The sequence below is a fragment of the Fundulus heteroclitus genome, unplaced genomic scaffold (assembly GCF_011125445.2).
Source record: "Fundulus heteroclitus isolate FHET01 unplaced genomic scaffold, MU-UCD_Fhet_4.1 scaffold_128, whole genome shotgun sequence".
Taxonomy (NCBI): domain Eukaryota; kingdom Metazoa; phylum Chordata; class Actinopteri; order Cyprinodontiformes; family Fundulidae; genus Fundulus; species Fundulus heteroclitus.
In genome coordinates this window covers 483891-511107 of record NW_023396540.1, presented here as the reverse complement: position 1 = coordinate 511107, position 27217 = coordinate 483891, and the positions used below count along the sequence as shown (strand labels likewise).

Here is a 27217-nt window from a genome sequence, read left to right as displayed (position 1 = left end):
TATATATTTTAGAGTTACGATTTAATATAGACGATGTTTACCTTTTTCTTATGTCTGTCATGCGTGAGTGTGTAAAGCAAGAAACCAGTGTTTTATTACCTGATGCCAGGAAACTATGTTTAATTCATGTTTTATACATATCTAACCCAAGTCTAGTCAAGAGGCAAGGCTGTGGATTTATTTCTTTAGATATATATTGCTGTTTTATTACTGTATTATAGTCGTGAGAGTGAGACTGAGATTACATTTATGTGCCATCAGATGAGTTTGTCCTCTGTTGTCTTCTGTGTTTGTTGGTCACCAAATAAGCTGAGATGATTTTTAAGTAATGTGCACATGTTCTCTAGGATATGACCTAAAGTTGCTGCTGCAAGCTCATTTTCTTTCTTTGTTTGTGTTTGCAGGAAACAGTTGAATATGCCTTCCTCATCATTTTCACTATTGAGACCTTTCTGAAGATTATCGCTTATGGTTTGGTTATGCACCAGAATGCATATGTGAGAAACGGCTGGAACATGCTGGATTTTGTCATTGTGGTTATCGGGTAAGTCCTTATGTCTGTGATTATTTTGGGTGTGGTGTGCCAAAGGGGATCAAAACAGCAGGTTTTCGTTTTTGTATATAAAGCCATATATATATATATATATATATATATATATATATATATATATATATATATATATATATATATATATATATATATATATATATATATATGGCTCAAAGGGTTTAGTTATTTTTAGTTTGATGTTTTTGCCTTGCTACAGTTTGACAGTTTACAGTATTTGCGGGAGGAGAAGTTAAAGTTGCTTAAGCCTCTGCTCCGAGTGACCAACTGCTAATAGAGCCCCTCAAACACCCACAGTATATGACCCAGAAAAGACAGAGAGAATAAATCAGAGCTTTACCACCACTGGAGTGAGTCACCATCTCTCCATTTTTATTCTCCTCTCCAACTCTCCCTCCCATCTTTCACTCTCCTTCACTCACTCTCTGCCATCTTTCTCTGTTTTTTCTCTGCAGGATTATTGCCTCCCTTAATATTCCCTTGAAACATAACTAAACACGTATGGATTTCTTTCTTAAAGTGTCCAAATGAAAGATGTGACCTTGACCCTCAATTATTATGCCCCTTACAGAGCAAGTAAACAAAACCCACAAACTACACAAACAATGCGATGAAACCAATACTGCTTCCTCTTTTATTTTCATAGTTTTGATGGTTCATGCTGTTCAGCCCCCCCCCCTCCACCTCACTCCATCCTCATTCCTGTCTCCTGCACAGACTCATCTTATCATCTTCATCTTTATCACAGCTTTTTCTTTTTTCCTCCACCCTCCTCTTTCTTTCCTTTCCTCCTGCCCGTATCTCTCCTCTAATACGCACAGTCCGATGGGTAGCTGGGTCAGATCGCTCTGTGTGCTGCATGCGGTGTTGATCTGCCATCAAGTCACATGCAACGAAGGCTGCCCCTGCTATGAGGGCTGACTGTGTCTGCTACAAACCACCGAAATGACAAACCAAGATAATCCAGCTTGTATCTGATGTCAGAGGTGCGGTTTTCCGACAGGGTTCAGTGCATGTGCATGCACATGAGACAACATCTTGAAAATCTGGTAATTTATGGTTTAACAGTAGATAAATTACAACTTTCCCCCTAAACACCAGATGGTTTCATGTAAAAACAGAACAAAGACTTCAAAATCAATCATTTTATACAGAAATGTCAATGAAGAAAAATGAAATGTCAATATGAGAAAAAGTAGAACACTAAGTCTTGCGTAGATCAAATACAATGCCTCGCAACAGTATTCACACCATTTGAACCCTTTTACACTTTTTCTCTTCAAAACAAATGACTTCAATATATTTTAAGTAAGGGTTGATGTGATAGACTAAGACACAGCGGTGTATAAATGGGTACTAAAAAGAAAATTATACATAGTTTTAATTTGTATTCAGCCTCTGTGAGCACCTTATTCTGTTGAACATCTGTTTATCACTATGAGATTTGCAGATCTACTGTAGAGACTAACGTTTTGGCCCATTTCCTCACAACCTCAGAGGAAAATGTCTGTAAACTTCCATTTCAAAGTCTACCTATAGAATTTCAGGTCTATTTTGGTTAAAAGAATTACACGTGTTTTTACCCATCCTATAATCTCTGTCCTGCTTCCCTGTCCCTGCTGAAGAACAGCATACCCTCAGCATGGTGCCATATTTCCACAAAGGGTAGATTTGTGGAATGTACTACTAATAGTTTTCCTGTTGTTGTGGATTGCTGCAACTCCTCCAGCATAACAATTGGTTTCTTCGCTGCTTCTCTTATTAATCTTCTTCTTGTCTGGTCTGTCAGTTTAGATGGATGGTCAAGTCTTGGTAGGTTGTAGTTGTGCCATACTTTTTTCCATTTCACATTATGGACTCTGTGAGATATCATTATATTGTTTATGACTTAACTCTGCTTCAAACGTCTCAGAAACCTTACCCCAGACTTGAACGTGTTCCAGAACACCATTTATTTAGACTGTTGATAAGGCTCAAGCAGGTATTAGAGGCACAAACCTGTGTAATAGGCATTTTAATATAGCTAATAGGAGTAATTTAAGTAATTGTCTTCTTTGAATTTTGCCTAAACGTTTATATGCCTCCAAAACATCCAATTTAAACCACTATGTCCACATTTCAACACTCATCAATAATAGAGAGCTGTCAATACGTGACCTTGAGCTGATGTCTTGTGAAACCCCCAGTGGCGGCCGTTTAGCCCAGCGGCTGTGACTCACTGGAGCATAAGTTGGAGCAGACTGTGCTTAAAGGCCATTAGAACTTCCTCCAGCCTCTATCAGCAGCTTCATTCACTGCTTTTACACCACAGCTGTGACGTGATAAGTCGAGATGATTTCTCTCGACTTGCTTAGGTGAGAAATGTCTAAGCGAGTGTAAGAAAGTGTCCTCCTCCATAGCAAAACCTGATTCTACTCTGAGACCGCAGTAGGATGCCGTTTCTATCTTGAATGTCTCTGCTGTGTAGCTGCTTTTACGATATACAACAGATATATCTAAGCTTTTGTGTTGAACAATTTTGATATTGATTACATTACAGTTCCTTTTTTTGATAAAAAAAACTGTCACATTACAGTTTGAAATGAATAATCCAGAGTCTAAGAAACCATCTGTTTTAATACAAGCTGAATGAACAAATTACATTTATTTTCAAATTAACTTAAACTAAACACAGTTCCTTATCGCAATGTGGCACATTATGGATCACAAGTTAAGAAGTAAAGAAAAAAATTACACTTACTCAAAGGAGCAATAAGCAAAATTTCAATATTTTAGATAGAAAGAACAAAAAAAAATAATCACATGAACAACTAAAGGTCATATTTCAGATGGACTAAGGTATGACGTCACACTGCCAGGCCGGACTATTGCGTGTACGTCCATGTGAACAGCTGCCACTCAGGGTTTAGCCCTTCCCTGGCCTAAAACGCCACCGTCAGAGCAGCACAGCGTTGGAGCAACATGGCGGAGAGCGCCCCAGCAGATCAAAATGTTCTCTTGCTAACAGCATTATAAAGTTATGAGTTACTTACTTCCTCACTAGACATGTTCCTCCGAAAGGTGAGGTTGTTTTGCTGAGTTTTTATCCTTTACAAATATGCGCATAGAAGGCGATGCGTGAGAAGGGAAAGCAGGGTCTAGGTTTTTTTTCTGGTTTTTTTTTGCCCTTCAGAAATTTGTTGGCAGTGACTTGTTTTTGTTTGCAGACTCTTCAGTGTTGTCTTGGAATTTTTGACCAAAGATGAGAAGCTGGAAGGTGACGGAGCCAGTAGCCATCCGTCTACGCATGGCCACGGGGGTAAGTCCGGTGGATTTGACGTTAAAGCCCTTCGAGCCTTCCGTGTGCTGCGACCCCTGCGGCTGGTCTCAGGAGTACCCAGTAAGTGGATTGATGTAACACCATGCAAAGATTTTTCCGCTGATTTTCCGCATGTTTATTTTTCTTTTTTTCTGTGGAACAGTCTATTTTCCTTATTTACAACAAAGCGTAAGGTGAATAAATTCACGTGGGAAGTCCAGATGGTCTATATTCAGACCCTAAGAACTGTTTACAAAAAACATATTTCCCATATCAGTATTGTATCATGAACCTGCACCACGGCTCATTTGAAATAGTGCAAACAATCTAGATTCACATAAATGTTCTCCTTACATTCCCCCAGGGTTAAACTCTTCACTGTCTGTGTCAATATCTTGTGATATGAAAACAAAAAGGGGCCGGAGCTCATCTTTTGTGACCATATTTCTGTCATTTGTTTGTTTTCGTTTTTGCTTAGGTTTACAGGTGGTGTTGAACTCCATCATTAAAGCCATGGTTCCTCTGCTGCACATTGCCCTCCTTGTCCTGTTTGTCATCATCATCTATGCCATTATTGGCCTGGAGCTTTTCATCGGTAAAATGCACGCAACCTGCTATATAGCCGGAACAGGTGAGACCTCTCGGTTTTCTCTTACCCATAAAAGCAACCGGTTTTCAGTCAGTGTAGCGTTTATGTGCAGCTTTTTCTCTGCTCTCCATACCAAAGACATTTTTTCAGCAGTTCATCGCGTTATAGAGAGAATCCTCAATGATGTGTTATATATATGTTAAATGCTCTAAGGTTATAACAAGTTTTATTTTATTGTCAAAAGATTATAGTTCAGGCAATTCAGCTTAGTTAGATCAATTTTTGAGTGTTTAATTTTCTTCATAAGGCAGTTTGTAAACAGTATTTAGACAGTGAAAAAAGTCTTTGCTCCCTTAATAATCTCTCTTAAATGTTTCAGATCATTAAAATGGTCTTATTACCAAACAAAACAAGCCTGAGTGAATATTAAAAGCTGCTTCTAAATGGTCTTTCCTTTATTAAGGGAAAATTGCTAGCTAAACACACCAGGGCCTATGCATAAATGTAATTGCTTCCCGAACCTGATAAATGGCTGTGCCAGCCTTGGCAGCAACAGCTACCATCAAGTATTAAGAGGCAACTGTTATCTTAGCACTGTGGAAAACTACTTGTTCACGTTTCTTTGCAGAAATGTTTTATCTTAACAACATACAGCATGAAAGTTTGGAACATGATGAACATGTTTCAAGTCTACTTTGATGCCAGATGCAACCCTAATTTCAGTCAATCGCACAGTTAGGGAACCATCTTCCAGACAGACTTTTTCTGAAGCAAAGCTGCCCTGACACATGTGGAAAACTAGCTTCTTTAATAGGATGCCTGAAATGCCAAGACAGCACAGGTGAAAAACCTTTTTTTAAGATTGCACAGCAGCATCTGAATCAAAACTGTATCTGGATTAGGCCACTCCACAGCTATTAAGAGGTGGACTTGGTGGTGTCCTTCAGATTATTTTTTTGCTCCTTGAACCTAAGATGACAAACTGATGACCAGAGATACGTTGGGGTTCTGTGGTAGTGATCAGAATTGGTTGCGTGGTTGTCTTGGTCCTGAAGCAGCAAAACAGGACCAGAACCAACACACTACCACCAACACTTTTGGCTATTGATTGGTTTGTTTGGATTGCTTATTGGATAAATTATTCCCTTCAGTCATCATTTGAAAACTACCTTTTTTTATTTTCTCAGGTTATCTTTGATATTAAAATGTGTTTAATGCTTAAATGAAACATTGATTTGTGTTAAAAAAAACAACAAAAAACAAACAAACAGAATAAATCTATAAGTGTTGAGAACATTTTCACAGCACTGTTGCTGGAAGACACAATTCACTTGTCCAATATCAACATTTTACTAAAATCCTGTTACTCTCAGCGTCATTTCTGTTCTCATGAGGAACTATCAACAGGCATACAGGAGAGAACAACACAGAAATATTAATCTACAAGTACAATAACGCTGCTCAGTAACAGTATTACAAGCATCATTCTGTAAATCAGAATGATGCTTGTGTTTACATGTCCGCATGTAGGATTTGCCCCTCTCATGCTGAAGGTAAACTCAGCTTTGAAATCAAATGTGAAAATGATTTCATTTCATCGGCAGCCTGATGATTAACAATATCTTTCTGTAGATTTGATAGCAGAGGACGAACCAGCTCCCTGTGCGATCTCAGGGCACGGGCGGCAATGCCCCATCAACGGCACCCACTGCAGAGAAGGATGGCACGGCCCCAACGGGGGCATCACCAACTTCGACAACTTTCTGTTTGCCATGCTCACGGTGTTTCAGTGCATCACTATGGAGGGCTGGACAGACGTGCTGTACTGGGTGAGTGCGGCTCTGGCCTCACATTTCCGTAACCTGTGACTGACACATGCCTTCGGCTCCGATGCATCCTCAGCAGTAGTAATGTGACTGACAGTGTGATGATGATGCTGCTGATCATTTCCTGAGGCAGCTTTTATCGCTCACATATGATTGATTGGCTAAATGACTCAACGCATTTATCAACTTTTAACATTACTGCTGATCTGGAACCATCAATGTTATTACAAGATCTGTTTTAAAGGAGACATATTGTGGCAATTTTTCACAAGCTAGCAAAATTACTTGAAATGACTTAATTCTTAAATTATTTATACAATTTATCATCATTTAATTAGTTGCACTTGTCCTCCATGCGGCCATAGACAGTGAAGCACCGATTACAGTTTTACAGTAAATCTTGGTCTATTAATTTGGTAGCTTTTTTTATTAAAGGCCACAAATTTGAGATTTATAATTGGAAAAAAAAAAAACTTTGAGAACTGTGCATCCTTTTTGTTCCACTTTACAATTATGTCAATTATGTGCTACTCTATGTTGGTCTATCGCATAAAATCCTCCCAAAATATGCCAACGTTCAGAGGAAAACGTCTCCTAGGCACTCTATATGCCTAATGATGTTACAATACAACAATTTTATTATAACCTGGAGTTTACTTTGATATTCGGATATTAATTTTTTGGCGGAAAGCACAACAGAATCCTTGCATATCCCATGGCAAAATGGAACTGATGTTAAAGACAGAAGTTTATGTGTGTTTTCAGTATTCATAAATTAATAGAAAATCATTCTGGTTGATATGCAGTTGATATCAAATATTTACATACAAAATATAATAGGACTCATTCGTTTTTTTGTTTTTTTTTCTCTCTTTATGTTGTCAGAAGCCAGCTTGTGAGGTCATGACAACAAGAAAAGACAGTTACAGCAGCCAACTAAATGTTTTTTTTATTAATCAACTCAAGTTTATACTGTATATATAAATATAAACAACAATACACCAAGAACAATAAAAGTATTGCAGGAAAGGAGTTGTCACAGTGTCTAAAATGAAATCAGCTGAACGTTCACTTTTGTGTCAGTTAGGATTACCAAAATAATTTCTATTCGCTAGCTGCCAAAATAATGAAATTAGTTTTTATATGACTCTTTTCAAATAAAGATGGCAGCATAAACTACAATTGTTATGCCTTTAAAGTCTGTTGTAGCCTATTCTAAAGCCTGGTGAGACTGTGGCTCAGTAGCCATAGAGTAGTCACTCTGCAAACAGAAAATTGTGGGTTCAATTCCAGTTTCCCCAGTCACATGTCAATGTGCCCCTGGGCAAGGCAATTAAGCCCAACTTGCCTACCGATCTGTGATCGTTGTATGGATGTGTGGACGTTTGTGAGTGCAGCTGGGTGAATGTGGTAAATGTAATGTATGACTAGAAAAGCGCTATATAAATTCAGTCCATTTACCATCTATTATTTCATGACTTTGACAGGAAAACCCCTGTGCAGATATTGTAAAGAAACACCTGTGGAAATATTGCAAAGATAGGCTGCAAACACGCTGCTATCTTGTGTGACATTATAGACAAAATAAAAGAAATCAAACAAGCATCATGAAGTGAAATGTGGGCCTTCACAAGTCTATTTGCTCTTTGAGTGCAATTTCCACATATCTAAATCTGCCACAATCATCTTTTCAAACAAATATATGCAAGTATAAACACTATGAGAATGTCCATCCATCATACCATTCAGAAAGGAGACAGGTTCTGTGTAACCCTAACCCTAATCCCAGAACAATAGCATAAAACCTTTTAGAAATGCTTGCTGAAGCTGTTAAGAGACACAAACATGAGCTGAATGGCCACTCAGAATGGAAGAAGCCATTACTCCAAAAGCTGCAAAAAAAAAAAGCCAGGTTACACTTTACAAATGCACAAAGCGACAAAGACCTTCAATAATGAGGAAGTTCTTGTTACAGCTGGAGGAGAAGGTGAAGCTTTCAAGCCTCATGAACACCATCCCACTGGTAAAGTACTGGTAATATCATCATATCGTGGGGGTGTTTGGTTGCAGGAGGGGCTATTGCACTTGATATGGAAGTAACATCTCAGGACATCGGCCAACCAAGGGGCAACAACCCCAATCATACAAAACTGTCTCAAAATCAATAATGTAAATGTTTTAGTCTGACGATAACAAGGCGCTGATCTCTGTCTCAAATACAATTTGTGTGCAGAACTGAAAGGTGGCTTTGAGAGAAAGGCAGTGTGCAAACCTGACTCAGTTACATCAGTTTTAACTGGGTCAAATTTCCAGCAAACTAATAAAGCTTGTGGAAGAATGTCAGAAATGTTTGACCCATCTCACACAGTTTAAAAGGCAATTTTACCAAATAAGGGGGGAAATTCCTGTAAACCTCAGAATTTATATAAAAAAAAGTTAAAGGCATACTATGCAACATTTTTCAGTTAATTAATGTGTTCCATACCGATTTGGATGATTAAATGAGTCATTTCAGGTCGAACAAAGGTTTTCTCGGCCGCCCTGGGGGTCTGTGGGGGAAATACCGTACTTGCAATTGCAGGAGCTCACGGCCCGCACACACAGAAGTCTCGCTTTACGGCGAGAACTCCATGTGTTTTTGCCCTGCCATTCACTATATGCACTCGCGAATCCAACAACAAAGAACCGCGTGTTAACGTCAAATAAACATGCAAGCATATCGAGTTTTATTATTATTATTATTATTATTATTATCTTTTTTTTTAATTTTTTAAAAAAAAATTTTTATGTTGGCGAGACGCTACGGCGGCGGCGAGGCGGCGGCGGCTGCGTCTCGCCAACATAAAAAAAATAAAAATAAATAATAATAATAATAATAATAATAATAAAACTGGCGAGGCGGCGGCGGCCGCGGTCGCGGCTTGGCTAGGCGGCGGCCGCGGTCGCGGCTTGGCTAGGCGGCGGCCGCGGTCGCGGCTTGGCTAGGCGGCCGCCGCCTAGCCAAGATAGCGCTGCGGGAAGCTTGATGTTCATACCTTCACTGTTAGTCATTGTTTGCACTGCCGTTTTTTCCACTTTTCGTTGCGTTCGCCTGTCAGCTAAGCTCAAAACAACCGGGCCTGGCTTGACGGAGGAACCAGAACAGCTGAGCATCTTTACGACAGTGCACTTTTACTTTCGCCCTCTGGGGAGAGCCTCGCTGGAAAATCAACCCCGGTTGCATAGTATACCTTTAAATAAAACCTCAACTTCTCTAAAAATGGGAAAGGTTTACTCTGATTTAATGTTAGACACTGATAGAAAAACATGTTTACATGTCTGTTTTTTTAAATTGTGTATAAATATCTAGTTTTAGCAGACAATCAGGGACATCAAGATTCCATCTCCCAGGAACACAGTGCGGGAAAATTTAGATGTTTCCCTGCTTTAACACACCTGAATTAAATGGGACATGTCGTGCAAAATCCACTTTTTTAGCCCTTAAATACATGTTGTTGTGAACTTAGAGTCTCTAGGAGTGCAGATAATTTTAATGTAGGCTCTCAAGGTGTTATGTAGATATCTTTATATTCTGTTTGGGTCATATTTTTTAAGCCATTCAGTTTTCGTTATTCCTTATTATATTTTTTGAACAATGATGTCACAGTATTTGCTAAACAAAGTCACTGAGGTCCTGGTCCATTTTTATTTTTGATCGAGATTTTGTAGTATAAAATCGGGGGGTGACCCGGAGGAGCGCAAGGTGTGAAGTGCCTCCTTTAGATTTAAAGAGACAGCACCAAAATGAGCTGATCTCAGATGCACCTCAGAACAAGGGTTAAAAGAGGGGCTGTGGGGCAGCAACAACAAGGAATTCAGACCAAAGCATTGTAGTTTCCACTTTATACAGACCACAACTGAATGATTTAAATGTTTTAAGGAAGAAGTTAAAAGCATATGTCCCCTTTAGGTAGCTTAAATATTTCTTCACCATGTAATTTCTGTCAATGTCCCACTCATCCAATTAGGTGTGAAGAAACAGGGACAGATCTAATGTGTTTGAAGCTCCAGATGTAAATGATAAAGTGCATCAACATAATAGGAATCCATTAGAAGTACCTGATGCGTTCTGTGATGAACAAATCTTTAGAAAGATGACAGACTCCTGTAATGGGTTTGCTCTTGTTGGGTTTTTTACTGTAAAAGTGAACAAAACACAACTCATAATAGCAGGGTAAAAATTAAAGATTGATCAGAAGCCATAGAATAAAAAATGTGAATTAAAGAATAACAAGAACACAAAACAAGAAGAGATAAGAATGAAAATAATTGCTTATACTAGCACTAGATTAAAACGTCTTTTCACAGACTGGTGCTACACTGGTGTTTCTGCGTTCAGTATGTAAAAGGAGTCCAGTTTCTGACACAAAACAGTGAAAGTTTTGCTGATTAAATTTTTCTGACTGGGAAAAACATGTTTCATAGCTGAGACATTAAAATTGTTCTGACCGAGCATTTTTGCTAAATAGTTTGCTGCCTTAAGTAAAGTGTGTTACAGCGGAGTAGAATTTGCTGTTGGAAGTAATGCAATGAAAAAAGCAAGAGCAAATATATTTGTATTTCACCAGGAAGCAGAAGTTGGAAGAAAAAGGATGAGAGGTTGAAATATTCTTCACTGAGCTGGCTCACCGTCAGGACACCAAAGTGCTAATCTGAAGTAGATTCCTGAATGAGACATTTTCAGACAGCTCCAAACAAAGTGGCAACACTGTGTTATACTGGGGATGTAGAGAAAGGTGTCTTTTATTATTAGTATTACTTTTTTTATGGGTTTTTATGGCACTAGTGGCTAATTCTTTACAAAGTAGGCTGACAGGGGTTTGAGAGAGGGGGAAAACATGCCGTAAAGGACATCAGCCCGTAATCAAACGCCGGTCAGCCGCGACAAGGACTACGGCCTCCGTATATGGGTCGTTCTCACTAGCCTTGCACCATCAGAGCAAACAACCAGAGAAAGTTGTTTTTTCACACAGTTATTTACATTTTCTAGAAAATAGAAAAATGAGTTTCATAATGTGTCCTTTAAGACTGCTGACTTGTGTTCTGCTCGTTTTTCTTCAGCTTCTTTCTGTCTGCACTGCTCATTTCAGTCTCTTTTTTCCTCTTTCTCTCTCTTTTCTTCTCCTTCCACGTTCGCCTCTCCAGATGAACGATGCTATGGGCTTTGAGCTTCCATGGGTTTACTTTGTCAGTCTTGTGATCTTCGGCTCCTTTTTCGTTCTTAACCTGGTTTTGGGTGTGTTGAGCGGGTAAGAACTTTTTTTTCCTACTGTTTGAAGACAGAGGGTTTCCGCTCTCTTGCGAGCTGGAGGTCCTCTGTTTATGTGTCTGTGTTGGTTAACTGGCTGCTCTCGGCTCCTGTAGGTCAACGATGCCATCGGATTCGAAACGCCGTGGATTTATTTTGTCAGCCTGATTATACTGGGCTCCTTTTTCGTGTTAAACCTTGTGTTAGGTGTGCTGAGTGGGTAAGAGGCAACGTGTGCAGTGGATTTGGCCTGCAGTGTGGAAAGCATGTTTTGTTTTTTTGTAAGGAATGGTATTTAATGAATCAATATAGGCTATTTTTATTCTGACATTTATGATAAACTAGTGACCAGCGGGTTAGTAATTAAATTCAAAAAGTTAAACTCATACAATGCATATAATTGGATTCATTATACACAGAGGGATCTATGTTAAGTAGTTATTTCTATTAATTTGCATCATTATAGCTTACAGCTATATAAAGAACTCACCTTGCCTCACAGTTTTCCTGGGGTTATTGTTATCACTGTTGCTTGTGCAACCTTTTCCACTACACTTTTTCCTTGCACTGAATTTTCCATTAATATCCTATGTTACATTTAATGGCTAACCTTGATTATTGGTGGTGTAGATGACTGTCTCCTGGAAAATTGTAAAGTTAGCAATCTTATCTATGATACTTTACCGTACACTGGGTATACTTTTCTGGGGGCCGATCTTTCTGTGTTAAAATTCCTTTAATTGGTCTTTTCTAAGAAAGAAAAGGTTTTGGCTTTCATTAACCCTAAGCCTCAGTCATTACAGTTAACAAAAATAAAGACTTTAAGTAAACCGCTATGTATGTATTCAAACTAAATAATTTCGCTTGAGAAATGTAACAACATTTCAGATATATTCTAATTCATTAGGATGCACCTGCATTGTGTTGGTAAATTTCTCAGTTGTTTTGACTCTAAACTACTATATCCTGTCTATGACAACTGAATTATGAGCATTTCTCCCTTCAGCCTATCCCAAACCCAGTCAACCTTCTGAGAGAAAAATTAATCCTGTTCCACGCCCTTCGCTCCCTCTGTGCTCCTAAGCTCTCTCAAACCCCAGTTTGCTTTCCCGGCTCTTTGCAGTGGGGTGGGGTATTACAATAGATTTAGCTTTGGCAGCTTGACCGGTAGGAAGGAGAGTTTATTTTTCCGTTTTTAGAAAGCCATTAAGGTTCACAGAGCTGTCGCATCAGGTGCACTAGCAGTTCCTGGTGATGGTTTTGAATTGATGTTATCTGTTCGCTTCAGTTTTCTATTATTTTTCGAACGTTTTTCACCTCCTGCGTGGCTTCCTCTCCACTGAACACATTTCCTGTTTCGTCTCGTTTTTTTAATCTCCTGAATGTTGCATAATTATCATGTTTTTATTTTAGTCACTATTCCGGCCAAGATTTGTTTTCGTCTTAGTTTAAATGTTTTTTTTCCCTGTCTTTTATTGTTTTATTTTATGATAATCCCTATAAACTAGGGTTTAACGCAAATGCTGCATGTCTTCATGGAAACCATCTGTCTGCAGAAATTACCTCTTCTCTATGATTAAGATGCTCGCCTCAAGGATATGCTACTGTACTGCTGGACTCTATTTATAGCTCCTTGCCATCTCTGTAAGGTGCACATCTCCCTCCAGTGGCAAAAGTTCAGAAAAACATAGAAGCTCAAATAATGGGCCACGACACAGAATCTACTAAAAGCAGGGGGGAAAAAAAGCGTTTATTGATTGACTGGAGAGCTGAGATTTTCCTTTGTGTGAAAAAGAGTCCCTCTGGTTTGCTGTGATTTATTTATTTTTTGCTTGTGTTTGCATTAACTCATGCGAGTATTTGTTATTTGTATGTGTTTGTTTTGTCTGTGATTGCTGCTTCAATTGCAGAGAGTTCTCCAAGGAGAGAGAGAAAGCCAAAGCTCGAGGAGACTTCCAGAAGTTGCGTGAGAAGCAGCAGCTGGAGGAGGACCTGAAGGGCTACCTGGACTGGATCACTCAGGCTGAAGATATTGACCCTGACAACGAGGACGAGGCTGAGGAGGGGAGCAAGCGGAACCGTAAGCAGCCGTCCTCCGCTTCCTCTCTCTCACAAGGAGCCCAGAATGCTGGTCTTGTATTATTAAGGAAAATATTCAGAAGCTTTGCATTTCTGTTGGCTTGAAATGCTTCCTGTTGATGCGCTACAGCCTGCAGGCAATTTAGGCACTTCAAACGCAACATATGCAATGGAAACAAAAATCAATGTCAAGAAATAAAATAGAATATAAATAAAATGCAACATTTGGCAATTATACAAAAGCAAATTAAAGGTTTTACGTTTTTGTGGAAATAACTGAATTTGTTAAAGAATTTAAGAGGTTTGCTGCTCCTAAAAAGAAAACAAAAGAAGCCCCGTTTCATAATCATCACAATTGTTGCTGAAAAGTGTCTGAAAATATTCTTACAAACCCTCAGGTTTTCTTGCCTTATCACAGTGTCACAGAGCAGTTAATTAAATGCAGACATTTTGTATGTTTGTAATGCACATATGATGCAATTTTGTATTTTTCCAGTGCATTATCTGCTTGTGATGGGTTTATTTCCATTCCTTGTGGATTATTAAACAATTTCAAGTGCCATTTAAAATTAAGGCAGCTGTCAAAGTTTCCAAGAAACATTATCATTTAGAAGAAATATTCACTGCTTGAATCCGAACTTGACTTTGTATTCCTGTTTCTGTTTAAGTGCCTATTGTCTTTTAAACCGTCTTTAGCATCATCCACAGAGAAGGCATCAACCAGGAAGAATATTTGGTGCCGAAAAAAAAAAAAGAAAACTAATGAAATAACTAATTTTCACCCTTAAAATTTACTCATCTCATCATATACTCATTTTTGACAGATTGGAATAGAATCAACTTTATTCTGATTCTAGGTTTGGTTAAACCTTGCAATACTTACATTTTGCATTAACTTGCTCAGTTTGGTGGATATTGAATAGTAGGTGGATCCAACTTAATCTAAATGAAATGTAAAACTTCAGTAAATCCTGAAATGTCAGGAATATTCTGAACATTGCAGTTCAACTGAGGCAATTTTCAGTAACACATTGATTCATATGAATACCTAGTGTTATGAAAAATGCAGCAACTATTAATAAAAATATAAAAATGTCTTATGTTGTAGTTAGAATAGTTTGAGGTGGGGTGATGTTATGGTAAGTTGTTATCAGCAGTAAGTATTCTTCCTGCAGTCAAAAGCCTTCAGAGATACAACAGTCTGGAGAAACATGAAAGAGGATCTGACCAGAGAGTCAAATTAAAGGCTAGTCAAGGTAGGGTCATATGTAAAGTGGAAATCTTCCATCTTAAATTTACTCAAGTCCTATGGTTCTTTAGAGTAATTAAGACCAAAAAGAACAACTAAATAGTTGCAATCCTTGAATTTGCAACCCTTTCATAACCAGGCCTGAACTTTTTTTAAAATCCAAATTAAACTCAGTTCCTCACCTGCCTCTGCAACTTACTTTCAGTGCTCAGTCCCAACTATTTGTAGGTCTGCTTAGAAATTGCAAGTCTTGACCATCAGACATCTTTCTTATGGCATAGCTGAACTTCGTCTCTGATCATTAGTGCACATCTTGCACAGTTCAATTGTTTAGCAACTCTTTAGATTAAAACAAATTTTCATCCCTCTTTACAGTGCAAATATGCAAATATCCCCTTAATTTAGAACCATTCTGTCAATTGTTTTCCCACAAAAAATAAAAAAGGTGTTCAAATAATTTTTCCAGAACATTGACATTATTACCACAGAATCACTAAGACTGAAACATTAATGAAATAACCACTTTTACACCATAAAGTTTAGCTTGGTCTAATCCTGGACAAACTATATAATTCCATATTACGGCTAAGACTAGACTTATTGTTCACTTTAAATGAGGATTATCATAGGTTTAACATTGAAATCATGTTTTCTCATTATGATAAAGAAACACAGCAGAAATGATTTTTTTAAAGAACCTTAAAGGGGGGGATCAAGTTTTAAAAACAATATCCAACGATTTATTCTCTGAAAAGGGAAAGGTGTGACACAACTGCAATGCATCCAAAACGTGTGCGTTTACCTAAACTGACAGACTGGGCTTTCCACCAAAGTGGTTCTAGTGCTTAACCAGGCTCGATGCCGGAGCCAGTTCTTAAATGTCTCTGGAGAAGAACTGGTTAGCGTTTCCAGAACCTGAGAGTCAAGTCTGAGCCACATTAGGGTCACTATCATTGTCTGATTCAGATAATGTGATCATCCTACATGGAGATCCTTGATCACACAAATGCACACCACAGATTTTCATTTGTCAATCATTTTGAAATTTCTTTTCACTTCTTCGCTGGCTTCTGCTGGTCTGTCACATAAAATCCATATAAATGCATCTCAACAGTCACTTGAACCTCTATAACATTTTTCTTCATACTCTTTTAGCGTCAAAACGACATATAGTCTCACTTTAACAATCTAAACCATTCATTTAAGATGGTCAGAACAGACCGATGACATGTTTTCAAGCCTAATTGTACAAATGGATATTATCTCAGCTTTCCATCTATCAGTGATAGAAGTGCAACGGGCTAGAAGCATGTCTTGGATTTGTCAGAGAGGAAAAAAGTCTATCAAATAGATTTAGCAGAAGCAAAACTCTCAATCCAAATCCTCTTTCTTTAAGCTGCAAAACATGGTGCAGAAGAGACAACCTGCTTTGACCTCTCCCCGTATTTGATAATGTTTATTATTTTCCATTCTGTCAGCTCATTATATCATCTGCATATTCATACATGTGCTCCGCCTGCTATTGCCACACCCATTTGTCAGTTTCTCTATGTTTTACATTAATCATATGCAGCATTCCTCTGAATATTTTCCAAAAAGGCCAATGGTCCACTTCGTTTCGCTCCAAAATCCATCTTCATCAGCTTCAAGTGTCCGTCGGGATGTCCCAGCAGCTAACATGTTTGCATGTTAGCCCAGGTCCTCGTCTCTTTCAGATGCTTCCTGTGACTAACTGCTCTCCGTTGTTGTTCTTCTGCCCTACTCAGTGTCTGCAATCCAGTGTGACTCCTGCTGCTTTTGTCATTGTTGGATATTGATATTTTGAATAATGTTGTTGTCCTGTGGTGCTTGACTGCTCTGACCCATTTTGATAGCAGACCATTCTCGCCCTCTCCCCCTTCCCCCCCATGTCCCTCTGCTGTGCCGTTGTGTCTGAATGCATGGGGGCTTGCATGCATTGCACATGAAGGGGTGACTCTGGCTGACCTCACTGAGAAGAAGAAAGGAAGGTTTGGGTGGTTCAGCCAGTCGTCCGACACTCATGGTAAATCCTGTGGTTCTCCCTCCAGTCTACTCAAGCTTTTGTGTGTCTTTGTGTGTGCACAATGTACGCGTGTGTTTTCTTTTGATAACCCTTGGTGAGTTAAGAACATTTGGTGATATTTAGTAAAACTTTTGTGGATGGGACTCTTGTGCAATTCATTTACTTTAAAATATATTTTAAATGGGATATTTATGTGCAGAAAGATGCTATAACACAAGCCACTAAAATCCAATATCATAGCCAGATGGAGCAAACTGGAAATACATTTCTTAAATGACGGCGCTTACGGTCAAAACCTAAAAGCTTTAAGGACACGAGTGGCTGATATTACTTTGCAGTTCCTAATGAGCAACTCATTCAAAGAAAATTAGATTGGTTTATTCATTTTACTGTGAAGGGAAATGCTCCGTCCAGATGTCTCTGAGCGAGATAAAACTGCACTGCACCGCGCTGTAATTTAGTGAACCCGACTTTTAGAACCGCTAACTGATTGAAATTGTCTTTCTGTAATGTTGTCGGCTGTAAAAAACTGTTGTAACCTCAAGCACAGCTTCTCAACATTAAAACTGGCAACTCTGATAACCTCAGATGAACCAAGGCTTTGAGTTTATGATACCAATTTTAGTAAAGTCTAATTTCTCTTTTATGAATATAAGACCTTATTGGAACAGCATTTGAAATATAACACATTTTCTTTTAGAGGCCATTAACTATAGACAGATTAGTAATCAAAAAGACTAGATTTTACATTTTAGATTTCAACAATCTCAGCATATTTTATTTGTGAGTTATGCTGTTAATGTTGCTTGACAAAAGATGGCAATTTGTGTGTTTATGCTGAGGAATGGGGACCTTTGCTTTAACTATGAGATTCCCAAAAGGTTGCCAACTTTTCCAAATCCAGCATGTTCCATAAAACACAGAAGGTAAAGCCTTCATTCAGCCTTCATGTTTTCTGCTGAAATGTTTGCTCTCACTCAGCCTGAATCAACAACAGACTACTGATGTTGACATGTTGCAAAAAAATACCCTTCTATATTTTCTCTGACTTCATTTAATTTCCTCACTGCAGTTGAAAATAGACAAATTAGGTATTTTTTATTTAGTAAATTCAAGAAGATGTGGATGCTGTTACCAACTCAACCTGGTGCATTCCCTGATTGGTAAAAAGATTGTGTTTTAGAGTTCCTGCAATGTGATCCATGGTCAAGACTTCTCAAGATGAAACTGATTAGATTTCAGTGATCTGCAAACTTCCTGTTGCATATCTATTAATACTAGTAAGACATAGAAAGTAACTACATACTGGTTTACTGTAAGTTTGTGACTCTGAATTGTTAATTGTTGGACAACCTAAAGAAGGCACCATCACTCCCTTACCCGTAAACATGCATTTGGACCCAGGTCTAAAACCCTGTCTGTTAAAAAAAATCAAACAGTTAAAAACTTACATGTTAGCCAATAAATGAGACTGATTTGCTGTGAAAATACAGCTGGACATGGTAGCAGCCACTTAACATACTTAACTCCCTGTGCCCTAGTTTAAAAGCAGAAATCTGAATATGGGCTAAACCCAGATCACGACTCCAGCAGTCAGCACTGTTTTCAGAGCTGAAAGCTGTCTGAGAGCTCAGGGATCATAGACAACTTGTCCACATAAGCTCAGCAGAAGCATGCTGCCTTACCTGAATTTAAGAGCTGAGACCTTTCACACGACTTATCCGTACGTGTCGCCACAGTCAGCCTTTATGTCATCGTGTGGCAAGTGTAACATTTCAGAGACAACTACTAGGAGCTCTGACCTGCTCTATCCATTGTTTTCCATGATTTCTTTTAGCATGGTCATCCCTGGTATGTAAGCTTCGTGCTTGCTTGTTAACGTGGCTGCCTTGCAGCACCTTCAGGATGATACCAATGATGACAGGAACAGAGCTGCTCCTTTTTTCTTTATGGGTACCATATTTTTCGGACTATAAGTCGCTCCGGAATATAAGTCGTATCAGTCAAAAAATGTGTCATCAAGACAAAAAAAAAAACAACATATATAAGTGGCACCGGACTATAACTATACCGCATTTATTTCAAAATTTGTTTCACACAATCCAAGACTAAAAACTGACATTAAGTCTGATAAGGCAATTTATTCAATTGCACAGCTACATCCACATTTGGCTGAATTACATGGAACACACCTGGGAGATTGAATCGGGTAAATTAGCACAACAGGCCACCAACTCCAACCCGGAAAGTTCTCGTCAGAGCATTTCGGTCTAATTAGTCTGAAATTACACAGTGAACGTAACGGTGCTATGTGCTAAGCTAACAGTATGGCACGGATGTTTCAGAGCAACATAAAGCTCACGTGCATCATCAGCAAAGTTGTAAACCGCCCTGGACAACAGACCTGTAAGCTAGCGCTAGCTGTTATTAGCTTCACAGACAGCCCAATAAAACAGGGTTCTGTGGCGGTCTTGGCCCTTTGAGCTGCACCACTCAACGCTCCACTGCGTAAATGCAGACTGAAACAGCGAAACCACATACGTATATGTGTCCAGTCTTTGTTGTTTATAAGTTTATGTTTTCAATACATTTTTAAGTGGTACAGGAGCAGCATATAGTTTCCACAAGCCTAGAGCTCCCTCTTGCAGCTATAGATGGTAATGTTTACTACTTGGTTCATGTTGTTCAGTATGATTTATCATTTAAAATTGATATATAAGTTGCACCTGGCTATAAGTCGCAGGATCGGCCAAACTTTGAAAAAAAGTGTGACTTATAGTCCGACAAATACGGTCATTTGTGTTGCACTATAGCACAACCAATGTTGGACTATCTTGAATTTTCTGTTCAGCAGTTATCTGAAGCTTTCCTGATTTTCTTTAGTGCAGGGTTTCTGATTACCATGGATTAAGATTTTTTGTTCTTTTTGCACTTTTTTGAAATAGTATTGTTTTTAATAACAAATATTGATAACAACGATTATGTCATTTTATTGCTGCTAACGCTTGTTCTGTGTGCTGATGCAGCGAGCGTGCCAGCCAGCGAAACAGAATCTGTGAACACCGAGAATCAGAACGGGGAGGATGAAAAGACACCCTGCTGTGGACCTTTGTGGTCAGTGCAGAACTACAAACCTCTCTTAACTTAAAGCTTGTCCACATTTCATTTAAACCCTCAACACGTTATTTTTTTCTCCCAGTGCAGACTTGTAAACTTCTTTTCTTTTTCTTTTAGTCAAAAAATTTCAAAGTCAAAGTTCAGGTCAGTATCTAAGTATATTTGTTATGATGCATCTTCTAGTGTAAAAATGTTCTAGTATAAGTTGTGTGATTGCATTTGACTATAGGTCTGTTCTTGGCTATTGTTTTACTTTATACACAACATATTTTTTTCCTTCTTGGGATGATAAAATAGCAGCTTTCAAAAGGTCAGCATGCACCATAAAGTATTTTTTTTTATAGAAAAGGCTTACTCAGTGCTTTTAGCTCATTTGCTGTTCAGTAGGACTTGCAAAATTCTACTAACACAGTTCCCTCGAGGCTTGGACAGTAGTATCAAGACTGCATAGTAGGTATTTTCTTAACTTAAGTTTTTATCTATCGTCCTCTCTCCTCTCGTAGTCGGCGCTGGCGCCGCTGGAACAGGTTCTGCCGCAGGAAGTGCCGTTTGGCTGTGAAGTCGGTACCTTTTTATTGGCTGGTCATCATCCTGGTGTTTCTCAACACCCTCACCATCTCATCAGAGCATTACAACCAGCCTATGTGGTTAACACAAGTGCAGGGTATGATCCGAACGCACATATACATCAGTTAACTAACAAGGACCAATTGGTAAAAACAAAATAGTAAATTAGCAGTCAATTAGCCCCCCCCCCCCCCCACATACACACACACACACACACACAGACACACACACCAATACATATTTTCAAATAACAAATATTACATTTACATATTTCATAGTATCGTGTGCCTGTATGTGCATATATTGATATTTCCCTTGGTACACTATAATGATAATAATAGTATTATACTAATAATTCTTCTTCTTCTTAGTAGTAGTAATAATGCATTTGAGGGTTTTATGTAGTGTATTTATGAGTTTTGCATTATTTCATTCTTCCTATCAATCTACACATATACCGAACTGTGAATAACTACTGGACTACACTGAACTCAGATTAATGCACATTTGTGTCTTGCTGATTTTGTCTGTTGACCTGTCCTCAATGTCCTTCTGTATCTCACAAAAAGTGGATGTTTTTTTCATGATTTGTATGTTTAAGAGATGTCTAGGATCAGATACAAATTACATTTGCTTAGATTAGGAGGACAAAAGAAAAACAATATAGACACACCAAACACTGATAAATAATTACTTAATTAGCTTGTTTATTGAGTTTTAGGTGGAAATACAAATTCACAGTGTAGCTATGCAGTAGCGCAGAGTTTCAAAAGAGGACATGCTTCTGTGCTACCAAATACTTTAGATTTTTCATGAATAATAATAAAAAAAAAATTCAAACTAAAATGTGATTTGATCAATCAAATCAAACTTAAAGGCTCTCTCTGTGTTGCTCTATGTCTTTTGCCTGTCCTTAATTTTGTCGTCTTCCTTTCAGATGTGGCAAACAAGGTGCTGCTGGCCCTCTTCACGTGTGAAATGTTAGTAAAGATGTACAGTCTGGGACTGCAAGCCTATTTTGTGTCCTTGTTCAACCGCTTCGACTGCTTTGTGGTGTGCGGAGGAATCACTGAAACCATTCTGGTTGAGCTGGAAATCATGTCTCCTCTTGGGATTTCCGTGTTCCGCTGCGTCCGTCTGCTGAGGATCTTTAAGGTCACACGGTGAGATTATTTTCTTACTTCACGTCGTTAGTGCATCTCTTCACTGTACAGATTATTCATTCAGGTGATCTCTTTTTTTCAATCTGCTCTCCTAGGCATTGGCAGTCTCTGAGTAATCTGGTGGCATCTCTGCTCAACTCCATGAAGTCCATTGCTTCCCTGCTGCTGCTCCTCTTCCTCTTTATCATCATCTTCTCCCTGCTGGGCATGCAGGTGTTTGGTGGAAAGTTCAACTTTGACGAAACCCAGACGAAGAGGAGCACCTTTGACAACTTTCCTCAAGCCCTTCTCACAGTGTTTCAGGTTTATTTTTAATTTTGTCTTTGTTTAGTCTTTATCTAACCACCAATGATAAAAAAAGACACATCAAGTTTAACACAATATGAGCATTTTCAATCAAATAGAATTAGACAAAACATTTACAATAAGATATATCAGCTTCAATGTTTCTGAGATCTGAGGAATTGTTGCATTTTCCAGACCATGTCCATAATTTTCTGGTATTTTTTCAGACAGTTGCAGTTATTAGGCGCAGTATGATTAAAACCCATAGTGCTAAAATAGCTAAAGTATTCTTCATTTTTAAATTTCACTTCCACGTTTTGTCACAATACAATCAAAATTCAAATGTTTTTAACTGGGATTTAATGAAATAGATCCCTGAACAAGCTGAATAGTGTGGCGTGCATATGTGTTCATCTTCCTTGAGTCAAGCTATTACAGCTGAAGTGTTTTGAGTTATGTCGCTTAAGCTTTGCATATGTGGGAGCTTGTGGCTAATCTACTTTGAAAAAAAAAACAAACTCCAGTTCAGGCAGAATAGAAGGAGAGAATCTGTTTAAGCAAATTTCGTGTCGTTCTTTAAACATTTCCACAATTTAACATTTGTTTTTTAAAGATTCACACAACCCAGAGAGTGTAGTTATACATTGAACTCTTATTGTCTTTAATTTTTTCTTTCCTGCTTGTATTTTTTCTATTATTTCTTACAAAGTACTATGATCCATTTAGATCCTGACTGGAGAAGACTGGAACGCTGTCATGTATGATGGGATCATGGCGTACGGAGGCCCCTCCTCCTCTGGGATGATTGTGTGCTTTTACTTCATTATTCTCTTCATATGCGGAAACTGTATCCTGACTCCTTCAGACAATCTGTGGCTTCTACTTAACACTGTGTGGATATAAAAAAAACTGTGGGGCCCCTTTACCTTTTAAATCAGAGGATTATTCTTTACTGACCTTGTTGCTCAGATATCCTCCTGAATGTCTTCTTGGCTATTGCTGTGGACAATCTGGCAGATGCGGAGTCTCTCAACACAGATGAAGGAGACAAAAAAGGGTGAGGATTCAATGATCCTATTTCTGGCAAGCATATTTTTCATATTACTGCCTAGTGATTATGATGAATACTAACAAAATGTACCTGTTATTTGCAGGGACAAAAAGGATGATGACAAAGATGAAAAGGTACACCAGCATTTTGCTCAAGCACCTTTTAAAAAATGTAAAATATATTTATGTATTGTTACACATATTTCCATTATCCTGTTTTTCATTATTAGGAAGAGGAGGAAGAGGAGGACAATGATGACAATGGCGCCGATGAAGAAGACCCAGAGGTTCCATCCGGTCCGCGGCCGGTCATCGCTGACCTGGTAAAGAAGGAAAAGATCATTCCGATCCCAGAGGGAAGTGCCTTCTTCATCTTCAGTAACACAAACCCGTAAGATGCATTTGGATAATAGTGCATGAATATACAACTTTTAATGCATTTTTACACATCTCATAAAAACTAAAAATGGTTTTACACATCTATCACTTATGGTTTATTACACAATAAAACCTTAGACCAAGATAAGAAAAAAAAATAGAAATCACATACATAAACATTTACATAGAGAATATGTATATTTGTTTCCATTGATTCTGGTGATAAAACAGCTGATGGACAACCAAGTGGTCCTTATTCTCTTGCTCCTGTATTAGATTACATCTTATATCTTGCTGACTTATCATTAGTTTTTTCGTTTTTCTTCCAGGGTTCGGGTGTTTTGTCACCAACTCATCAACCACCACATATTCACCAACCTCATCCTGGTGTTCATCATGCTCAGCTCGGTGTCACTCGCTGCCGAAGACCCGATCCGCAACTTCTCCGCACGTAACATTGTAAGTATGCAAACTTACAACATAAAACTGTAGCCACAACTCATTTAATACAGACCAGAAGAAGAAGTAGCACTATGGATAGATCACTTTACAGGTAACAAAGTTTGTTTGCCACTCTTTAGTCTCCGCAAATGACCCCACTCTTGATTTTTGCACGTTTTAGCTCTTTGAGTGTGAAAAAAACATACACTAGTTCAAAGATTTTTTTTTAATCTGACATTATTTTACAACCTGCAAATTCTTGAATTGTTTTTAACATATGATGAATTGGTGATCTGAAACATATTAGCATGGAAGTTTTATTATAAATGTGAGAATAGTTGAAAAATAGACAAATTTAGGAAAAAGACTCATTCCCTTTGTTTCTATTAAAAATGACAACAAAACTGCAACTTTTATGTAGCTGGACTGTGAGTAAAAATGACTGAAATGCATGCAGAATGCTCCATTTAAATTGGGGCAAACTGGCCCACAATGCATCAGATATACATAGAACGACCCACTCTGCTCCAGTGGAATTAATCTGTAATATATAGGATAAAGATAAAATGTGTTCACATTTTTCTCACTCTTCAGCTCCAGCATTAAATATACAATGGTCGGTTTCTTAAGAGCAATTTTTCAAATCTAAGAATTTAAGATTAATTAAGCTTTTTTTGGCCTTTTGTGCATGGAAATATTTTCCTTTTAGACATTCTGCTTTTCGTAGCAAACTCAGATGTTTTAAGTGGTTGAGAGTCCACAGTTCAAGAGATTTTTTAGAAAAAGGTTTACAAAATGTAAAAAAAATAAATAATAGGTCACAGAGCTCCTCCTATTCTCAAAATAAATACAACTGAGTTCCAGGTTTTCTTTTATAACCTCTTGTATGTTTGCCTTGTGTTTTAAAGGTGTATGATAACAATGTGCATCTTTCAGTAAATAACACACCAGCTATATCATATAATGCATCTGATACTGTAGACATGGCATTTGATCTTCAGCAAAACCAAGAGTTGGCATTTTGTAGTAAGACCGTGTCAACTTAAAGACTGAATATACGCCACACCTGAAAGTTATAAATGCTACGTAAATTTCATAGCTTTCACTTAGTTATAGCATTACTGAATATCATACTACAGTGTGCTATCTGTGCTAATGAAGACTCGCTCACCTCAACATGACAAATGCTTGGGATAGCTGACATGGCAGCAGCTATTGCTATTTAACAACTTGTTAAAGGCTGTGTAGACAGCATTCAATTTTTAGCCCAAGATGACTGGGGAATTATAATGTTTTTTTTAATTAGATAAAAATATAGCACTAAGGCATAAAGCAACCTACTTTGTCCTTGCATTGCATCACGGTAAATTTTACACCCCTCTTCTTTTTTTTTTATATTTAAAGCAGCACCGTCTAAGTATTAGCTTAATTTGAGATATATTGTTTTATTTTTCAGGTCAATATACAGCATTTGGCACATATGGATGCTCAGTGCAGGCGGCTCTTCTGAAAAACTCGCCTATATAACTTCAGAGGTGCAGTTCTTGCTCTGAAAGGGTCATGTGACCTAGAGCGCCGCTTTACAGCTGTCTTAGCTCCCCTTAAACATGAGACCTAACCTTACTTGCTTCTAATTTTGCCATAGCCATGGTTACTATGAGAAAATACAGTAAATATAGTTAACAAGCCTGCATGTCAGTTCATCTGTGTTAAAGTTCCTGAAGCCTTTCTTCTCTTCCACGGCTCCTGGAGCTCCCTCGACCCCTGGGCTCCGCCTCTCCCTCTCCGTTTCAATGGGAGACTCTGAGAATAATCTAGAGGGGTGTAAGTGGTCTTGTCTTTATATTTAGCTTGATCGATCCGCTTGTCCAAAGTGTTCTGCTATCAGATTCCAAAACACAGAGATTGTTTAATTTTGTTACAATGCAGTGTTGCCACTGGCCTTCAGGGACACTAAACCTGCAAGTTACAGGCCTCGTGCCCCTAGGGGCTAAAAGTTATTCGGTGCTGCTTTAACCTATATTCATACAGGTATTTTGATTGAGATCCAAGATCCTATTTTCAAGAGAGAACAAAAAACAATACAATTTTACAAACGCAGTAACATACAAGTAATTAGAACAGTTGACTCATATATAATATAAACTATATAAACTATGACTTGAAAGCAAGAGCAAGATGCATAAGAAGAATTCTCTTTTTGTCTTAAAAAAATGTAAATTGTCCCAGGGGAATGAAAGTGGATAGTTTCAGATTCTGCTGTAGAGTATTCCATGTTGACGGAGGACTGTCTAAGTTACAGATATGAGGATAGGTAAGGCGGTAACAGTCCAAGGACGGCTTTATAAATGAGAATGTACCAATGCATACCTATGAATTGATAATGACAGCCAGTTCTCCAAATTAATAAATTACCGTGGTGAGAGATTTATAGCCTGTTATGAACCTTAATGCTCCATGACTGACAGCATTCAACATATGCAGAGTGGTGACAGGTGCATTTATACACCATCACAGCAATCTAACAGGTAGGAAGGTCAATAAAACAAGATGCTTTCGTGCCCTGAAATAGAAGCAGGACCTTTTTCTAAAGGAAAAATCGTAGTTTTATGTTCAATGTTTTTACAACATATTCAATAAGAGAATTAAAGGAGAGCTTATTGTCAATTTTTATGCTAGGGTACTTATATATTTCAACGTACTCTATCTGTGTACCTGTCCATGTTTCAATGAAAGGATGAACTTGTGGAACTTCCTTCTGGCTAGCAAACATCATGACCTTCGTTTAGGACTAATCTCAGATGAAGCAAGTCAGACTAAATGGTGGGAAATGCAGACTGCAGACACCCAAGCACAGCAGTACCCGTTTATGCATGGCAGTAAACTACAGTGTCATCAGCATAAAAATGTGTACAAGCAGCAGTAATATTTTTTACCGCTCACCCTAGCACACAGACTATAAAAAACAGGGGGGCTTCATAAGCAAAAAAAAAAAAAACCTTTTTAATAGGCAAAGGTTGATATTTTGCAAAGTACCTTTCAGTTCTTTACCTTGAGATTTATGTAAATGGTGTTTTTAGATACAACATCATACCTGGCAAGGTAGAGAAAGGTCTGACAGAAGCTGTTTTAAAAAAAATACTGCTGTAAACTGATCTCTTATGAGCTAAATCCAGCAAAAAACGCCAGTGTGGTCCTGTTTGTAAATTCTCAGGTAGGATGTCTAATTTCCCCTGTATTGCAGTGCTTTTAAATCCAGTAGAGTCTCTATGTTTG

At 38.2% G+C, this 27217-nt stretch overlaps 1 protein-coding gene across 20 annotated transcripts in view; it reads left to right on the top strand.

The window, feature by feature from the left end:
* Positions 1 to 404: 404 nt before the first annotated feature.
* cacna1da (calcium channel, voltage-dependent, L type, alpha 1D subunit, a) overlaps positions 405 to 27217 on the top strand; it is a gene marked incomplete at its 5' end in the record, with an annotated part of 66719 nt that continues 39906 nt past the window's right edge. For 15 of the 20 annotated variants that reach the window (XM_036128993.1, XM_036128991.1, XM_036128996.1 and 12 more), the window contains 17 exon segments: positions 405 to 544; positions 3775 to 3947; positions 4345 to 4497; positions 6088 to 6284; positions 11466 to 11569; positions 13479 to 13648; positions 16866 to 16940; positions 19967 to 20054; positions 20175 to 20201; positions 20561 to 20721; positions 21562 to 21787; positions 21883 to 22090; positions 22799 to 22919; positions 23042 to 23129; positions 23227 to 23257; positions 23353 to 23513; positions 23830 to 23959. In XM_036128993.1, the coding sequence (XP_035984886.1) occupies positions 405 to 544; positions 3775 to 3947; positions 4345 to 4497; positions 6088 to 6284; positions 11466 to 11569; positions 13479 to 13648; positions 16866 to 16940; positions 19967 to 20054; positions 20175 to 20201; positions 20561 to 20721; positions 21562 to 21787; positions 21883 to 22090; positions 22799 to 22919; positions 23042 to 23129; positions 23227 to 23257; positions 23353 to 23513; positions 23830 to 23959 (2253 nt within the window). 20 annotated transcript variants of the gene reach the window in all.